General features: G+C 34.3%; 1 protein-coding gene across 1 annotated transcript in view; it reads right to left on the bottom strand.

Moving 5' to 3' along the window:
* Positions 1-488: 488 nt before the first annotated feature.
* Positions 489-13,636, bottom strand: part of LOC106129552 (COUP transcription factor 2) — an 82,541-nt gene continuing 69,393 nt past the window's right edge. The window contains exon 5 of the mRNA XM_013328150.2: positions 489-2,167. Within this exon, the coding sequence (XP_013183604.1) occupies positions 1,893-2,167 (275 nt within the window). The 3' untranslated portion in view covers positions 489-1,892. The remainder of the gene's footprint in view (positions 2,168-13,636) is intronic.

Below are 13,636 nucleotides of genomic sequence, written 5' to 3'. Positions count from 1 at the left end.
GTCAATGTTATCTACTTTCATACAATTTACTGTCTCATACACACCAACATTATAATACAACCTTTGTACAATTATTGCGAATAAATACATTGCTTCTCATTAAAAGTCATACAATTTGGCAGGAAATGTACATACACAGTTCAAAATATCATACAAAATTTTGCAAGTGACAAATGCATTTTCTGTAATAATTTGATATATTTTTTTTTTCATAAATCATGTTTAAATTAATCTTTGTCTCACTATATTTTTGCAGAAATAAAGTCTGACAAAATTGACATTATTTCCCGAAACTTATTATATACAGGGGAAAAAAATAAAAATATATAAAAACGGGTAGTTAAAAGTACCAATTTAAGTAAATGAAAAATAAATTATCATTACGAGGGGTGTACATATTTTTTAAAGTAATGATTATGTAATTTTTAAAAGAAGAATATAAACGTTTTTGGTTTTAATAAAATTATCTATGAAATAATTATGTACAATAATGTACCTTAAGCACCAGAAATTTTTGCAACGAAAAATCAATAAATGCACAAACTTACATAAAAATAATGTTATATAGACTGCATACATATTCATTAAAATAGTATTTATATGAAATTGTATAAGTACTTACTGAAATATAAGTTTGATAAATGCATTTATTACGGAATGATATATATAAAGAGCACCAGTAAAGTATTTTCTTTTTATAAAATTGCCCAATAATAATTCTAAAAATCGTTGAAGAAGTCATTAATTTATTTAAAATAATATCATCACATAAAATGATGTTTTGTTTTTTATTTAAATGTTCAATTAACCAATAAGTAGACGATTTATTTTTGGTACATGTACAAAATGCAACATCTGATCTTTATACATAAAACCATTATAAATATGTAAAAAAATGCATTATATTTCCTAAACACGACTACACACATACATTGCACGACTGAAGAATATTTTATTGCGTCTGACAATCCAAGATTGTTCTAGAAGATTAGGATTTTTTTTACAATAATAAATAAATTGACAATTTCAATTACCACGTTAGTTAAAAGGAGTATTTAATGCGAACATTGTAACTAATAAGGTTATTATATAATCTGAAAAAAAAAACACGTTAACAAGTGTAGCGGATTTTGTGATAATAAAATTTGCTGAATACGATTTGCCAAGAACACAAGGAATCCTTAAATTTATGCTCAAAGCAGCTGGATATGATATTGTCAAGATAGCAGAATTAAAGTATAATTGGTCAAGCTATTAATTTGTAAGTAACCCCTTTCCACTAACGAGGTAGCAAAGAAATACCAACTCAATTCCGTTTCAGAAACTTTCTCTAACTAATAACATCGTAGAAAACAGTTTTATCTCTTACCTTACACTAACTATACATTTACAATAATAAAAACATTTTATTTACATAATTAAATATTAAATCTAGCCTACATTTTTACAGAGGAACAAAGAAACTTGAACTAGTAAACACTACTGACCCCATACTAAAAACTAAGTTACTTCATCTCTGGTATAGAACACGAGTCTTGACTTCTGATGTTAAGGAGATTATCGATCATCATGGAAGTCTTTTGAGCATGTTTCTGCGTTTCGTTCGACGTAGTGGTTGGTACATCGAAGGATTCGTCTGTTTTGGGGGTATAGAACGCGGAGATCGGATCGAAAGTTGGACAAGGATCGGCTCTGTCGCTGTCTCGACTGGTCTTGGACCCGAAGTACTCCTCGGAGTTGGCTGTGTCGTGGAATTCGCTGGATGACGTCACGGCGTCCTCCGGCTGGGCCTCACGCTGGTACCTTTGGAAGTCGAAGCGCTGACTGGGCAAGTACGGCGGGAAGCCGTAGGGCGTGGATCATGCCGCCGCCAACTGTCGCCACATCGTGTGTCACATGGTCGCCATGTAGGGCCATGAGAACGAGCTCCCTGACAGCAGCATGTCCCTTATTAGCGTCTCGATTGGAGTTTTCCCTACTAATCTCACGAAGAATAACTGCTCGATGACTTGGGAGCTGACGGTGCGGAGTGAGGGCAGCCGGAGGAGCAGCTTCCCGAAGCGCGTGGGCTGGTTCGGGTATTGACTCCTGCAGTATTCTTCTAGGGCGCACTGGGATTTCTCTTGAAGGCTCTCTATGTGGGGCACGTCTGATAGGCCACAGGCATCTGTGGAAGTGAAAAGGGACTCTTAGAATTGTGCCATGCTAAGTATATTAGAAATTAGTTTATTACGGTATACTACTGTAGAACCAAGGTATCCAATATGGGTAAGGTTCTTTTGAAATGGTTACCGGTAGTCATGCAGAAGTCGCTACATATAAAAACCCAATTCTGGATCATGGATTCAGGCTTTCGCGTAGCTACTCACTAGAAAGGTGAAGATGCAACAGGTACTAATGCCAGGAGGGTATGATGTTCAGTTTACTATGCTACTAGTACTACTTACGTACTTAGTATTAATTACATAACCCAAAAGTAAAAATTTATTACATTACTATTTCTTGTGCAAAAAATTCGTATAATAAAATACCATCTTCTAAAACTAAAAATATTGGTAAGTATTTTAATTACAAAGAATTTATTGCACAACAAGAACATATCAATAATTTTAACGCCTTGGTAAAATACATTGAAAATAAAAATCAAATTTAAATATTGCGACCGGTAAACGCATTTATCCCGTTTGCTATAAAGATGTTTGTGTCATGTTTAAATTAATCTTTTTCTCAATATATTTTTTTCAGAAATAAAGTATGACAAAATTGACACTATTTCCCGAAACTTTTTATATAGGGTAACTAAATAAAAATATATAAAATCGGGTCGTTACTTTTTAAGTACATGAAAAATAAACTGAGAGAAGATAAAAATAAAATTTGAATATTATTAAAAATAAAAATTAAATTTGAATATTGCGACCGGTAAACGCTTCATCCCGTTTGCTATAAAGAAAATCTGTATTGCTCCCGTAATGCTCAGGGAAATCGCGGCTGTTAAGATGGCGAAGACATTAAACAAGTTAAATGTTACAGAAAAATATTTTGCTACATTTAATACTGTTTTGTTTACCTTTGAGAAAGTCGTATGTTTAAGAAGGGATTCCGTAAAATAATATTATAATATGACAGATACCTAAAAATATTTTTTTTAAATAATTGTTGGAAAATTACATTCGCATATTTAGTAACAAATCTCTTTAATTATTGGTTTTTCATGAAGTTTTTTCATTAACGTTAACAAATATTTTTAAATACATATATCTAAAAACATTTTTGCCCTTTAAAAACCGTTACAAAATAGCGTTAAAATTATCTTTAAAAAAATTATCCGTTTATACTTATACAAAATACCACGAAACCAATTGCAATTCAACAAAAAATAGGTACTACAAGACAAAAACAACTAATCCTCTCTGATAGAACTGGCAACCTCGGAATAGACGTATAAAGATAATAACCCTACACAGACCGTCTTAATGCGATTAGCTGCCCCCCGGTACATTTGGTCTATATTGTGGCAACATTAATTTTTTTTTATTGTGCACTAAATGACGCGGGAATATCGTGGAAAACAAAGCGGCCATTATGATATTGTGCAGATGGAGGGCTGCCGATTTTCAGACATATTATATTTTGTTTTTATGACAATTATCTTTTAGGATATGTGTATGATGTTATAAAATGTTAATATTGACCATACAACCTGTGTTGCGTATGAATAATGGCTAGTAATCTTTTAATATTTAAATCTCAATTCCATCAAGAAGCCGTGCCTACAGCTGAATGTGGAATTTCAATCTTTTTGTTGGCTCTGCCTACCCCGTAGAGTATATCGGCGTGACAATATGTAAGATCGCTTTTCCCAACTTAACTTAGTTGGTTATTACGATATCTAGGAGATAGAGATGAAGTGGTCCTTTTGCAAAGCACTAGGAACTGGGTGACCACCTAATGTTCTTTTTTTATATATTTTTTTATAAAACTATAACATAAAAATATATATATACTTCTTATCGTTTAAAACTCTGATAATACATAAAGTAACGCATGTGTGAAATAGCATGTAATAATTTTAAATTATTATCTATGCTCTTAAGTAAGTAATATTACGTAAAAGTTTTTCATGTCAACGACTTATATCGTCATATCCAGCCCTCAAATTAGAACGTTTTATACCTACAATTAACAATTTGAAGCATTTAATTAAACCTCCATATGCTACAATTAGGGTAACTACACACGTTATACTAACTCAAGGGGTAATTTTATTTGCTTAAAATGTTACACTTTACCTTATATCTTATACTAGCTGTGCCCGCGACTTCGTCCGCGTGGAATAGTTATTTTGGGCATCATATTTATTTTTGCAAACATCCTCCTCGGCTTTATCAATTATAGCTGCTAATTGTTATGCGACTTGGTGACGACTTGGCCCACATCATTACCCGCGACCGAACGGAGACCGTATATATGCGTTTAGGGTGAGTGAGAGGTTGTGCGTTTGTGTGTTTGTTTGTGCAAACGAATGTTAGCATGTATCTCCATATATAACCACGGGTTCAATTTGAATGCAGTTTTCACTGCTACATACAAATGAAGTATTATAAGTAGAATGATACCTATCTATATGTAGGAAGTAGGATAGAGCAGGGCGATCGAAAGATGCGGGGTGAGGGGGGCGGTCAGGCGGTCACGCGTATTAGAAAGAACGCTGGTTCGCCGTATTAAATGTTTCGCTGCAAATTGCTTATAACGACTATATCTCAAAACCTATTCGTCTGATTTATATACTGTAAATGGCAATTTTAGTCTACATGAAAAGCCGAAAGTAATAAACATATTTATTTGGATAAGGATTAATACTGAATAAAAGAAAATTGGTTTCAAAATAACTTATGTTTACAATGAAAAAATAATCTTAAAAAATTAACATAAAAGTGGTTATTGTAAGTAAACCTTAAGAGATAGATATATGCTCTCGCGGACTTTTTCGTGGCAAAAAATGAGTACTTCACATCTTTAGTACATTGTTTTACTATATCTTTGTTGGTTTGCGAAGCGTTCGCGTGGAAAGCTCGCAGATGGCCGACTCATTCAACTTTCACCTGCATTGTTGACGTTTCCCGTAGGAAATCCGGGACAAAATGTAGCCTATAGCCTTCCTCGATAAATAGACTATCTAACAGTGAAAGAATTATTCAAATCGGTTCAGTAGTTTCTGAGATTAGCGCGTTCAAACAAACAAACAAACAAACAAACAAAACAAACTCTTCAGCTTTATAATATTAGTATAGATAGCAAAATATAATCTTGACAGTCTTAATTTTAGATACAATGGAAATATCCGTAATAAGATCCGGATATAAAATCCGGCATCACTTAAGACTATATAATATTAAAGGCCCCTGCGACTTCGTCAGCATGGAAACCCTATAAATCCCGCGGGAACTCCGCGATAAAAAGTAGCCTATATGTTATTCTGGGTCTTCCAAGTTTCATCGTAATCGGTTCAGTAGTTTTTGCGTGAAAGAGTAACAAACATATGGATGTTTGTTACTCTTTCACGTTCAAATGCGAAAGTTTGTAGGTATGTCAGTATGGACTGACATACCTACAAACTTTCGCATTTATTAGTAGGATTACGATTTCCATGGCGATAATGTTTAAATAGTTCGTCGACGACTACCACTCGTCAGTGTGTAATCGGCCTTAACTCAACAATCGTGTAAGACATCATTGAACATTACAGCTGACAGCAGTCTGTTTAAGAGTAATTAAAAATTAACCCACTTTGACCAAAGTGAATAATAATTGTGGTCCCAAGTAGCTAGTGAGACTATTGTGGCGTGCCAAGGCTGTTTTTGGAGGTAAATTGTTAAGTCAATGTTGATTTGTCTAAAATGTAGTTGAAAAGAAGTTTTAATTTAAAATTGTTTAATGCTAGAGTGAGTATGTATGGTTATTTTTACGATGACTGTTCGAAATTAATTGTTAGTTTTTTGTTTTAAGTTCGAAGTTCGATTTTTTTTGTATAATATTACAAAAATATTTCGAACTCTGAACTCAAGTCTTTTTCAAACTTATTCCTAAGTACTGTAGAGATTTTTTGTATTATGAAGTTCGCTTCAAGTTTACAACAATCTTTATAATAATCAGTATCGCTGACTGAGCGTATATAGTCCTTTTTCCCAGTAGCGGATAGTGTTATTTAAAAAAAAAATCAGTAGGAATGGCGTCTAAATCTTAACACCGACACGTAAAATAGCTTTAGACTTCAATATGTGATTCCGAGTAGGTACACATTTCATTGGGAGCTATAAATTCGGACGAAGCAAGAGAAGTATGTAAGGATTTTGACAATTACGGCTATTTTGCACGTTAAACCGTAATTTTATATGTTTGCATGTACCTCGGGTACATACAAATACCTATATAAAATTACATTTGCTCATTACTCAGATTTGCTCAGACTACATACACAAACTAAGAAGCTCCAATTAAACAACCTAAATGTCCATTCATGAAAAACTAGCTATCAATTGTAGTTGTAATTGCGTTCTGGAGGCGAGGTGACGCAAGAGACACAATTGTGAGCACTTGTTCTAATTGCGACAGCTGCTCCTGTCGTGTGATACGTATGACGCAGTTTAGATGCGTCTTGGATTTTTGGGAGGTTAGGTCATCTGGTATTTCTCCGTAGAGCGAAGAATTGGAGAATATACTTGTATTTTCTGTTAGCGTGTGTTAACACCCTTATACGTTAAGTTTATGAGTTTCGTGAGACATAGTTGATATTCAGAACATCTATTCAGATTAAAAGTATTTTATTTTATATATAATTATACATATCTTGTAATAAAGTTTTAAATAAATAAAAATTGAGAGTCATGTTTGAGTTGTACATGTTTAGGTTTGGGATCAGAAAATGAAAATGTGTGGACGGTTCTAAAAGGATAGAATTGAAATGTCCAATAATTCCTACAAGAGATTTCTCATCTAGTTCTTAAATCAAAGAGTCACCTGGCATGTTATTTCCACTTACAAAAAAAAAGTAAATAAAATAAAAAACAAAAATCAACGTTTATGTTAAATTATGAAATAGCTATAGAGTGTGTTCACATTTTTCCGACAATTTGCCTAAAAAATATTTTAACCCAAACAATGAATATCTAAACGCACCAACATTTAATACACAGTCATTAACTCGCGTAAATCTGAGAATCGACCCCAAATCTTAACCCTGCTAAATCGAAAGGCACCATCGACAGACCAAAGATCAGCCCAGGCAGTCCAATACCAATTAACCCTCCAATGGTCCATTGTAACAATGTAATATAGATTAATTGAAATGACCCCTGGGACAAACGTGTACCGTGCAGTCATTCAGAGGTTCTTAAGTACGTAATGTGGCCGTTAAGACCCCATGTTGATTTACACACATTTAATTAGGCACTACATTTTGTTACATAGTTAATTTAATAGGTAGGTTATTTGCAATATGCACATCGGGGTTTATTTTAACGTTCCATTTATAGAAGATATTTCCTAGTTAATACTAATAAGTTAACAAATTTTTTTAATAACGTTCTTTTTTAATCCCGTGCCGTGCGGTTCACGATACCAATAAAAAAAAAGAATAGGACCACTCCATCTTGTTCCCATGGATGTCGTAAAAGGCGAGTAAGGAATAGTCTTGAAAAGACTAACAGGCCACGTTCGGCTGATGATGAAATTGAGATTCAAATATTGACAGGTTGCTAGCGCATCGCCCAAAAAGAAGCATCCCAAGTTTATTAGCCCTCAGTCGCCTTTAACGACATCCATGGGAAACAGAGGGGGTGGTCCCATCCTTAAGTGCCGTAAACCACACGGCACATACATACATAAGATCACGCTTCTTTCCCGGAGGGGTAGGCAGAGACTACCTCTTTCCACGATCTCTGCATACTTCCTTCGCTTCATCCACATACATATATATGTATGTATATATAAAAATTCAATGAGCGTAACATGTATTGCATTCCTATACTGATGAACGTAAACATAATAATATGGATACAACATCGATACTGATGTCAACAGATCTGACCTACAGAATCAATGTCCCATCAGACGTTGTCCCGTTAGCGGCGCCACTGTGCTTAAGCGGCGGTTAATGTAAGCAATTGATTGTATTTGAGCTCTGTTTGCGTAAGGAATTGGACACATTGGTGTGATTGGCTTCGATTCAGCTACGAATATGCCGTGTTCACTTTAGATGATGTCGTTAAAGGCGACTAAGGGGATGGTTTTAAAAACCTCGGGTTTCTCTTCGTAGGCGATGTGCTAGCTTGTCATTGTTTAAATTTCAATTCAGCAAACAGCGTGGCCTTTTAGTCTTTTTAAGACCGATGGCTCTGTTTACCCTGCAAGGGGTATAGACGTGATTGTGGTTGGTTATGTTATGGTTAATTTACCAAACTTCAGCAACTTTAATAGATAACTGTTTGTTATAATTTCCCCCCATCAGATTTTAGTGAGCAGAACGAATTCCATCGCATCATTAAATCATCGGGAAAGGGTGCGATGAATCGAGTTGACTCGATTGCCCGCATTCACTCGTATTCGTGTATTCTTCATGAAAATAAAATAATTGTTGATCATTAAACGGTGTATGCGGGTGATTATTGACGTTTTTTTAAATCAAGGGTTCGGTGATGGAATTAAATTGCTGTTAACTATTTGATGTGTGCTTTTATATCGTCATTTCGTTTCAAAAGATTAAATATTTTTTTAAGAAGAACAAAAACATAATGGTTACTATTACAACTTAACTTAACAGGGTTAAAGTAGGTCATAGAAACATGAAATTGTTAAAATCAAATAATTTATTGTAAATGAAAAATTACTAAAGCAATTTTGCTGTTAGCAGATTTGTAATTAAAGGCGATTTGTTTTATAAAATCGATTGAAATTATTAAAAATAGAAATAAAAACTTATTGCATTAGTAACTGGCCACTAAAAAGAAGATCGAACTGAATGATTTGAATGTTGTTTTTTTTTTCTTTTTTTTTAAATTCCATTTCTAGTCTATGGTAATGATAACTTCCAACAATAGCGAGGGCGTTCGATACGTGCCGTTTCACGTAGGTGTTCCGGCAGATGTTTACACAGCGCGGGATGATCCGCATTCAATGAAGAAAGCCGCTTTACATCAATGGCCATAATGCCCTTTATGTCCCGAATCTCATTATAACTGACGCGTACACGAGGACCTTGGTATTCCAAATTGAAAATTTTAATTTTGAATATTGTAGCGAATTTTGAAACTTATTGCAATTCGATTTAGGTACATTTTTCAATTGATAGATAAATTATTGCAAACAAAACAAAAATTTGTATCAATGATCACTTTACCGCTAATTAAGAACTTTTATTTTCACTTTTGTGTTGGACGAATTGCGGAATTATATTACCTAAGATATACACAATAGTTAAACTGTAAGGTAACAGTATTTAAATAGCATAGAGCTATGATTTTTATGGATTTCTAAAAAAAAGATCATATTATTTCGAATTTTTCCGAAATGTATTTACAAACATAGCTATAATACGACCTTATTTATATTTGCGATACCGTATTGAACATTTCGAAAACGTTCAACATTTCCGATGTGAACTCCGACAATGGCCAACACAATCGTAAAATAATCTGCCGAGGAGATCCGGAATAGCGAAACAAATTTAGCGACGACAATAGGACCCCGGTGTTTGTCCTCGAGATTCGAATCTGGGAATAACACCCTCCTTATCGAGATCTGAGATGTTTATTTGCGTACATAATGCACGCGGATTTCGAAATGTGTGTTTTTTAAGATGTTTATGGATTTAAACATACGCAGTCGTTATATATTATATAATTGTAGCTCATCGGTTTAATATCGTAACCCTAAAATTAGGAATATAAATTATAATCCAGAAAAGTTGTAAGTTTGCGTCTTCAATATTGTGCAAGTAAAAACTTAGCACAATATTGAAATCGCAAATGTCTATTGTATTAAAGAATAAAGTAAAAGCATACAAATCAATGCAACGGCATTAACAGTGATATAAGCTATACAACCTTTACAAAGAATCAATAGACACAAATTGGACGCCATAAACACGTGTCCGATACAAAAAAGAATTAAACGGCCAGCGTTATCAAAAAATATTTCCCAAAAATATTATTGAATTTAACATTTCAAAATTCGAACGCTTTTATTGCATGAAGACAGGGTTCAATGTCATTCGAATCTTCATTTTGTAAGCCGAATGCGGAATTTTTGAATCTAATGCTCCGAAATAGCATTAAATGGCGCGAACAGAAAAAATATGACGTCGCGTATTGTGTAAGAAAATTTTTAAATAAACACCTTTTGAGTGGGCGGGCGCGCGAGTATTTGTAAATAGGTTTTGTTGTTGTCACAAAGGTTTTTGTAAATCGATGGGATCCTGCCGGGCATGCTGTGTCGCGTGCCCAAAAAAAAAAGGAATGGACATCTGACAATGTTACTTGGTGATATTTATCAAATTTTTAAGAAACTATGGCCGTTAAAATGATAAACTATCGTGAAAGCCGTTATTGTTTAATTTATTACAAGAATCAAGTTACAGCATCGTGAACGCACATGCGGCTATATTTATGAAAATCAGCAAATTCTATAGAGATTCACAGAGGCTTTACTAGCCAATAAATAAAATAAACACCACCGGCCGTAAATGTAATGGGAATTAAAAATAAAATTCAAATCCAGAATTGGCGCGAAACGTGAAACATAAGGCCGGTTGTACACGGTCTCAGTTATCGCAAGATCGCATGATATAAACAACGCCGCGGGTGGCGCTACCGACGCAGTCTCTACTTTACGACATTAACAAAAATTCCTGTTAGCTACCGCGGTAGCTACAATTAAAAGCGGTTAGGTAGTGCTACCTTATGATAGTTATCTTAGATTTTATACGCTTCTTTGATGGTCTTTCGTTATGGCTATATTATTCGGTGTTTTGATTAAAGTGATATTTAAATGAGATATAGATTTTTAAATCATCGCCAATATGTCGTCTAAAAACGAACCTGATTTTTAATACCTTTGATGTATGTATTTAGAAATTATTTTAGACATTTTACGAAATTGGCGGTATATTTTGACAACTTGATTTCAATTCAATTTCTAATATTGTTTAGACGGGTCCCGTTTGTAACAAGGAGAATGAAATCAAGTGCCCCTAGTCGGAATACAATTTCACAAAAGAACAATACGCAAGTTTACAAGTGGGTCACAGTGTCACGACACAACAGTGAGATGTCACCGTCGCTGATAGTGGACAAGTGCGGAGTTCAGCAGCCATAATGGCGGTAACCACAGACAAGATAGAAGATAGAAAACCCAAGCGATGTACTTTGCAGCCAGTAATAAAAGGCGGCGAGCGATTATCGAAAAAATAAATCATTACTTAAAAAATACAAAATGATAAAAATGATTGTTTAGGAATTACGGTGAAAACTTTCAGTACCATTGTTTTAGACATTAGTTTGACTTAAGAAAATTAACATACTTTAGGCTATTGATAATTGGATTTTAGGATATTCTCAAGTATTCGTAATCCAGCGAAATACTAAGAAGATAGTGATGATAAGTAAGAAATCGAATCAGCCAAGGAAATAAAAAATTCAATTTTTTTTGTTTAGACCTGCCAGCAGTCCTATCGTATAGTATTTCAACGTTAAGTCCAGATTATCTTGGTCAAAATAGACTCCACAATGATGTGGGATCTAAGTAAGAAGTTTGTCTGTGGCGTAGTCTGCGTATCTCATCGGAATGCGGCCATTGCTCGTCTGTACACGCCTTTATTTTACGTGTCGTAGCGGTAAATTGCCCGTTAAACCATATTGTAGATATTAATTCCATTAAAACATGAAATATTGATTGTGAATTTAATCTAAATCATTTTTATAATTAGGGAATCTTTCGATTAAATTTAATGATTAGAATTTGTCCCGAAAAAAGTTAATAGAATTTATTTTCTTACTTATTATCTAAAGGCATAAAAATAAGTAAAAGGCATCTTATCCAGTCTCTTACAACATCTTACCATACTAGCGCACGAGTTTCGACTTTCGCGCTCCGCGGTTCCGCTAACCCTGCGCCTGCGCCTACCATCTCGCGATAGCAGTAATGACGTCGTAAAGTTGCTTGGATCGCTGAAGAGAGATAGAAAGAGCGGAGATATGCAAGCGGGAACGCGGAAGAATTAGCCGGACTAACGACGGAGTAAATCTTCTGTTACCTCGCATCCTAACCTCTTTACAGTGCTGAGATTAAATTTAAAGTTGGTTTAAATCATGTTATTGTATGGGAACCGCGCGGGATCTGTGCGCGCAATTTATGTACGTATTTCGCTGTAATGTCCAGTTATTTATTTAAAAATATCTTCTGAGTACTTATAGGTATAAAAATAAAATATTTCTATCATGAAAAAATAAATGTTCAGTCGAAAAAACTTTATTGTTTTTTTTTTAATCAAGCCTATTTTAGTGGTAGGCATTAACTAATTTGGTATAAACACAGAACAGAAGGGTTAGTGAGAGTTTTACACGATCAAAGCTTGTAAACACGAATTTGCTTGGAATTGCATTAGTGCCATCGCGTTACCACTAGGTGGCGTTGATCAAATCACATACAAAGCTCGTACTTCGACGCTCGACGCGTTTGATCGAGAAAAAACTCGCATTAATCCCTCTGATCTGTGAGTATAAAAGTCAAAAGGTGCTCAGGCTCCGCTCTAGAATGATGATCATTTACGCACGGAAGAAAAAAAAAGCTTACTTCTACAAAATTAGAATCTCCAGAAACGCAAGCAAAGTGTCGGGTCAAATTTAGCAGACAAAAGTAAATAATTTAATTCACTGTAGGTATCGTTAATTGAAACAGTTCATTCAACCCGTTTTGAGGAACATCCGAGGCATTGTGGCGTATTTTAAAAACACATCAGTTAATTATTCCCCCGTGCTCGTCCATCTGGGCTTGTTTCATTTGAATAACAAAGCGAGCTGACCGCGCGCCACAGACATAGATCTAGATAGACCATGTGTGTTTATAAATACTTAAACATTTATATACATATATAGATGATAAAGATTGAGTGAGATATTTTGGCGCCTCAGATTGGCTTGGTTATCCTCTAGGTAATTTTATATATTACTCAGATTTTTAAAAATTATGAACTGATTAAACTCGGGAAGAGAATGATACTTCACATACTAAATGGTAAAAGATGGAAAATTAACTACTTTTCGAATTTTTCTTCTTTCGGAATACATATTGATCGTTATTATTCAAATTTTATTTATAAAAAAGAGCTTAATTTTTTTTTCTTCTGAAATAGTTGATCGAAAAAAGGAAAAAAGTCTTGTTGATACATAATAAGCTGATAAAACTTGACAGTTTTGCTTTAAATAAAGATAGGTAATTAGTATCTAGCTAATTCTAGATCTGTGTCGCGGACGTTGCGGAAAAATGAAAGATTGACATTCACCCTGTACAAGGGGATGATTTTGGTTATGATACGGTCTGGATTAAATAATAATATTTCTTCATTTATAACCGCCTTAAA

The sequence above is a fragment of the Amyelois transitella genome, chromosome 16, assembly GCF_032362555.1.
Source record: "Amyelois transitella isolate CPQ chromosome 16, ilAmyTran1.1, whole genome shotgun sequence".
Classification (NCBI taxonomy): Eukaryota; Metazoa; Arthropoda; class Insecta; order Lepidoptera; family Pyralidae; genus Amyelois; species Amyelois transitella.
The sequence above is the reverse complement of the archived record's forward strand: the minus strand, read 5'-3'. Positions and strand labels throughout refer to the sequence as shown.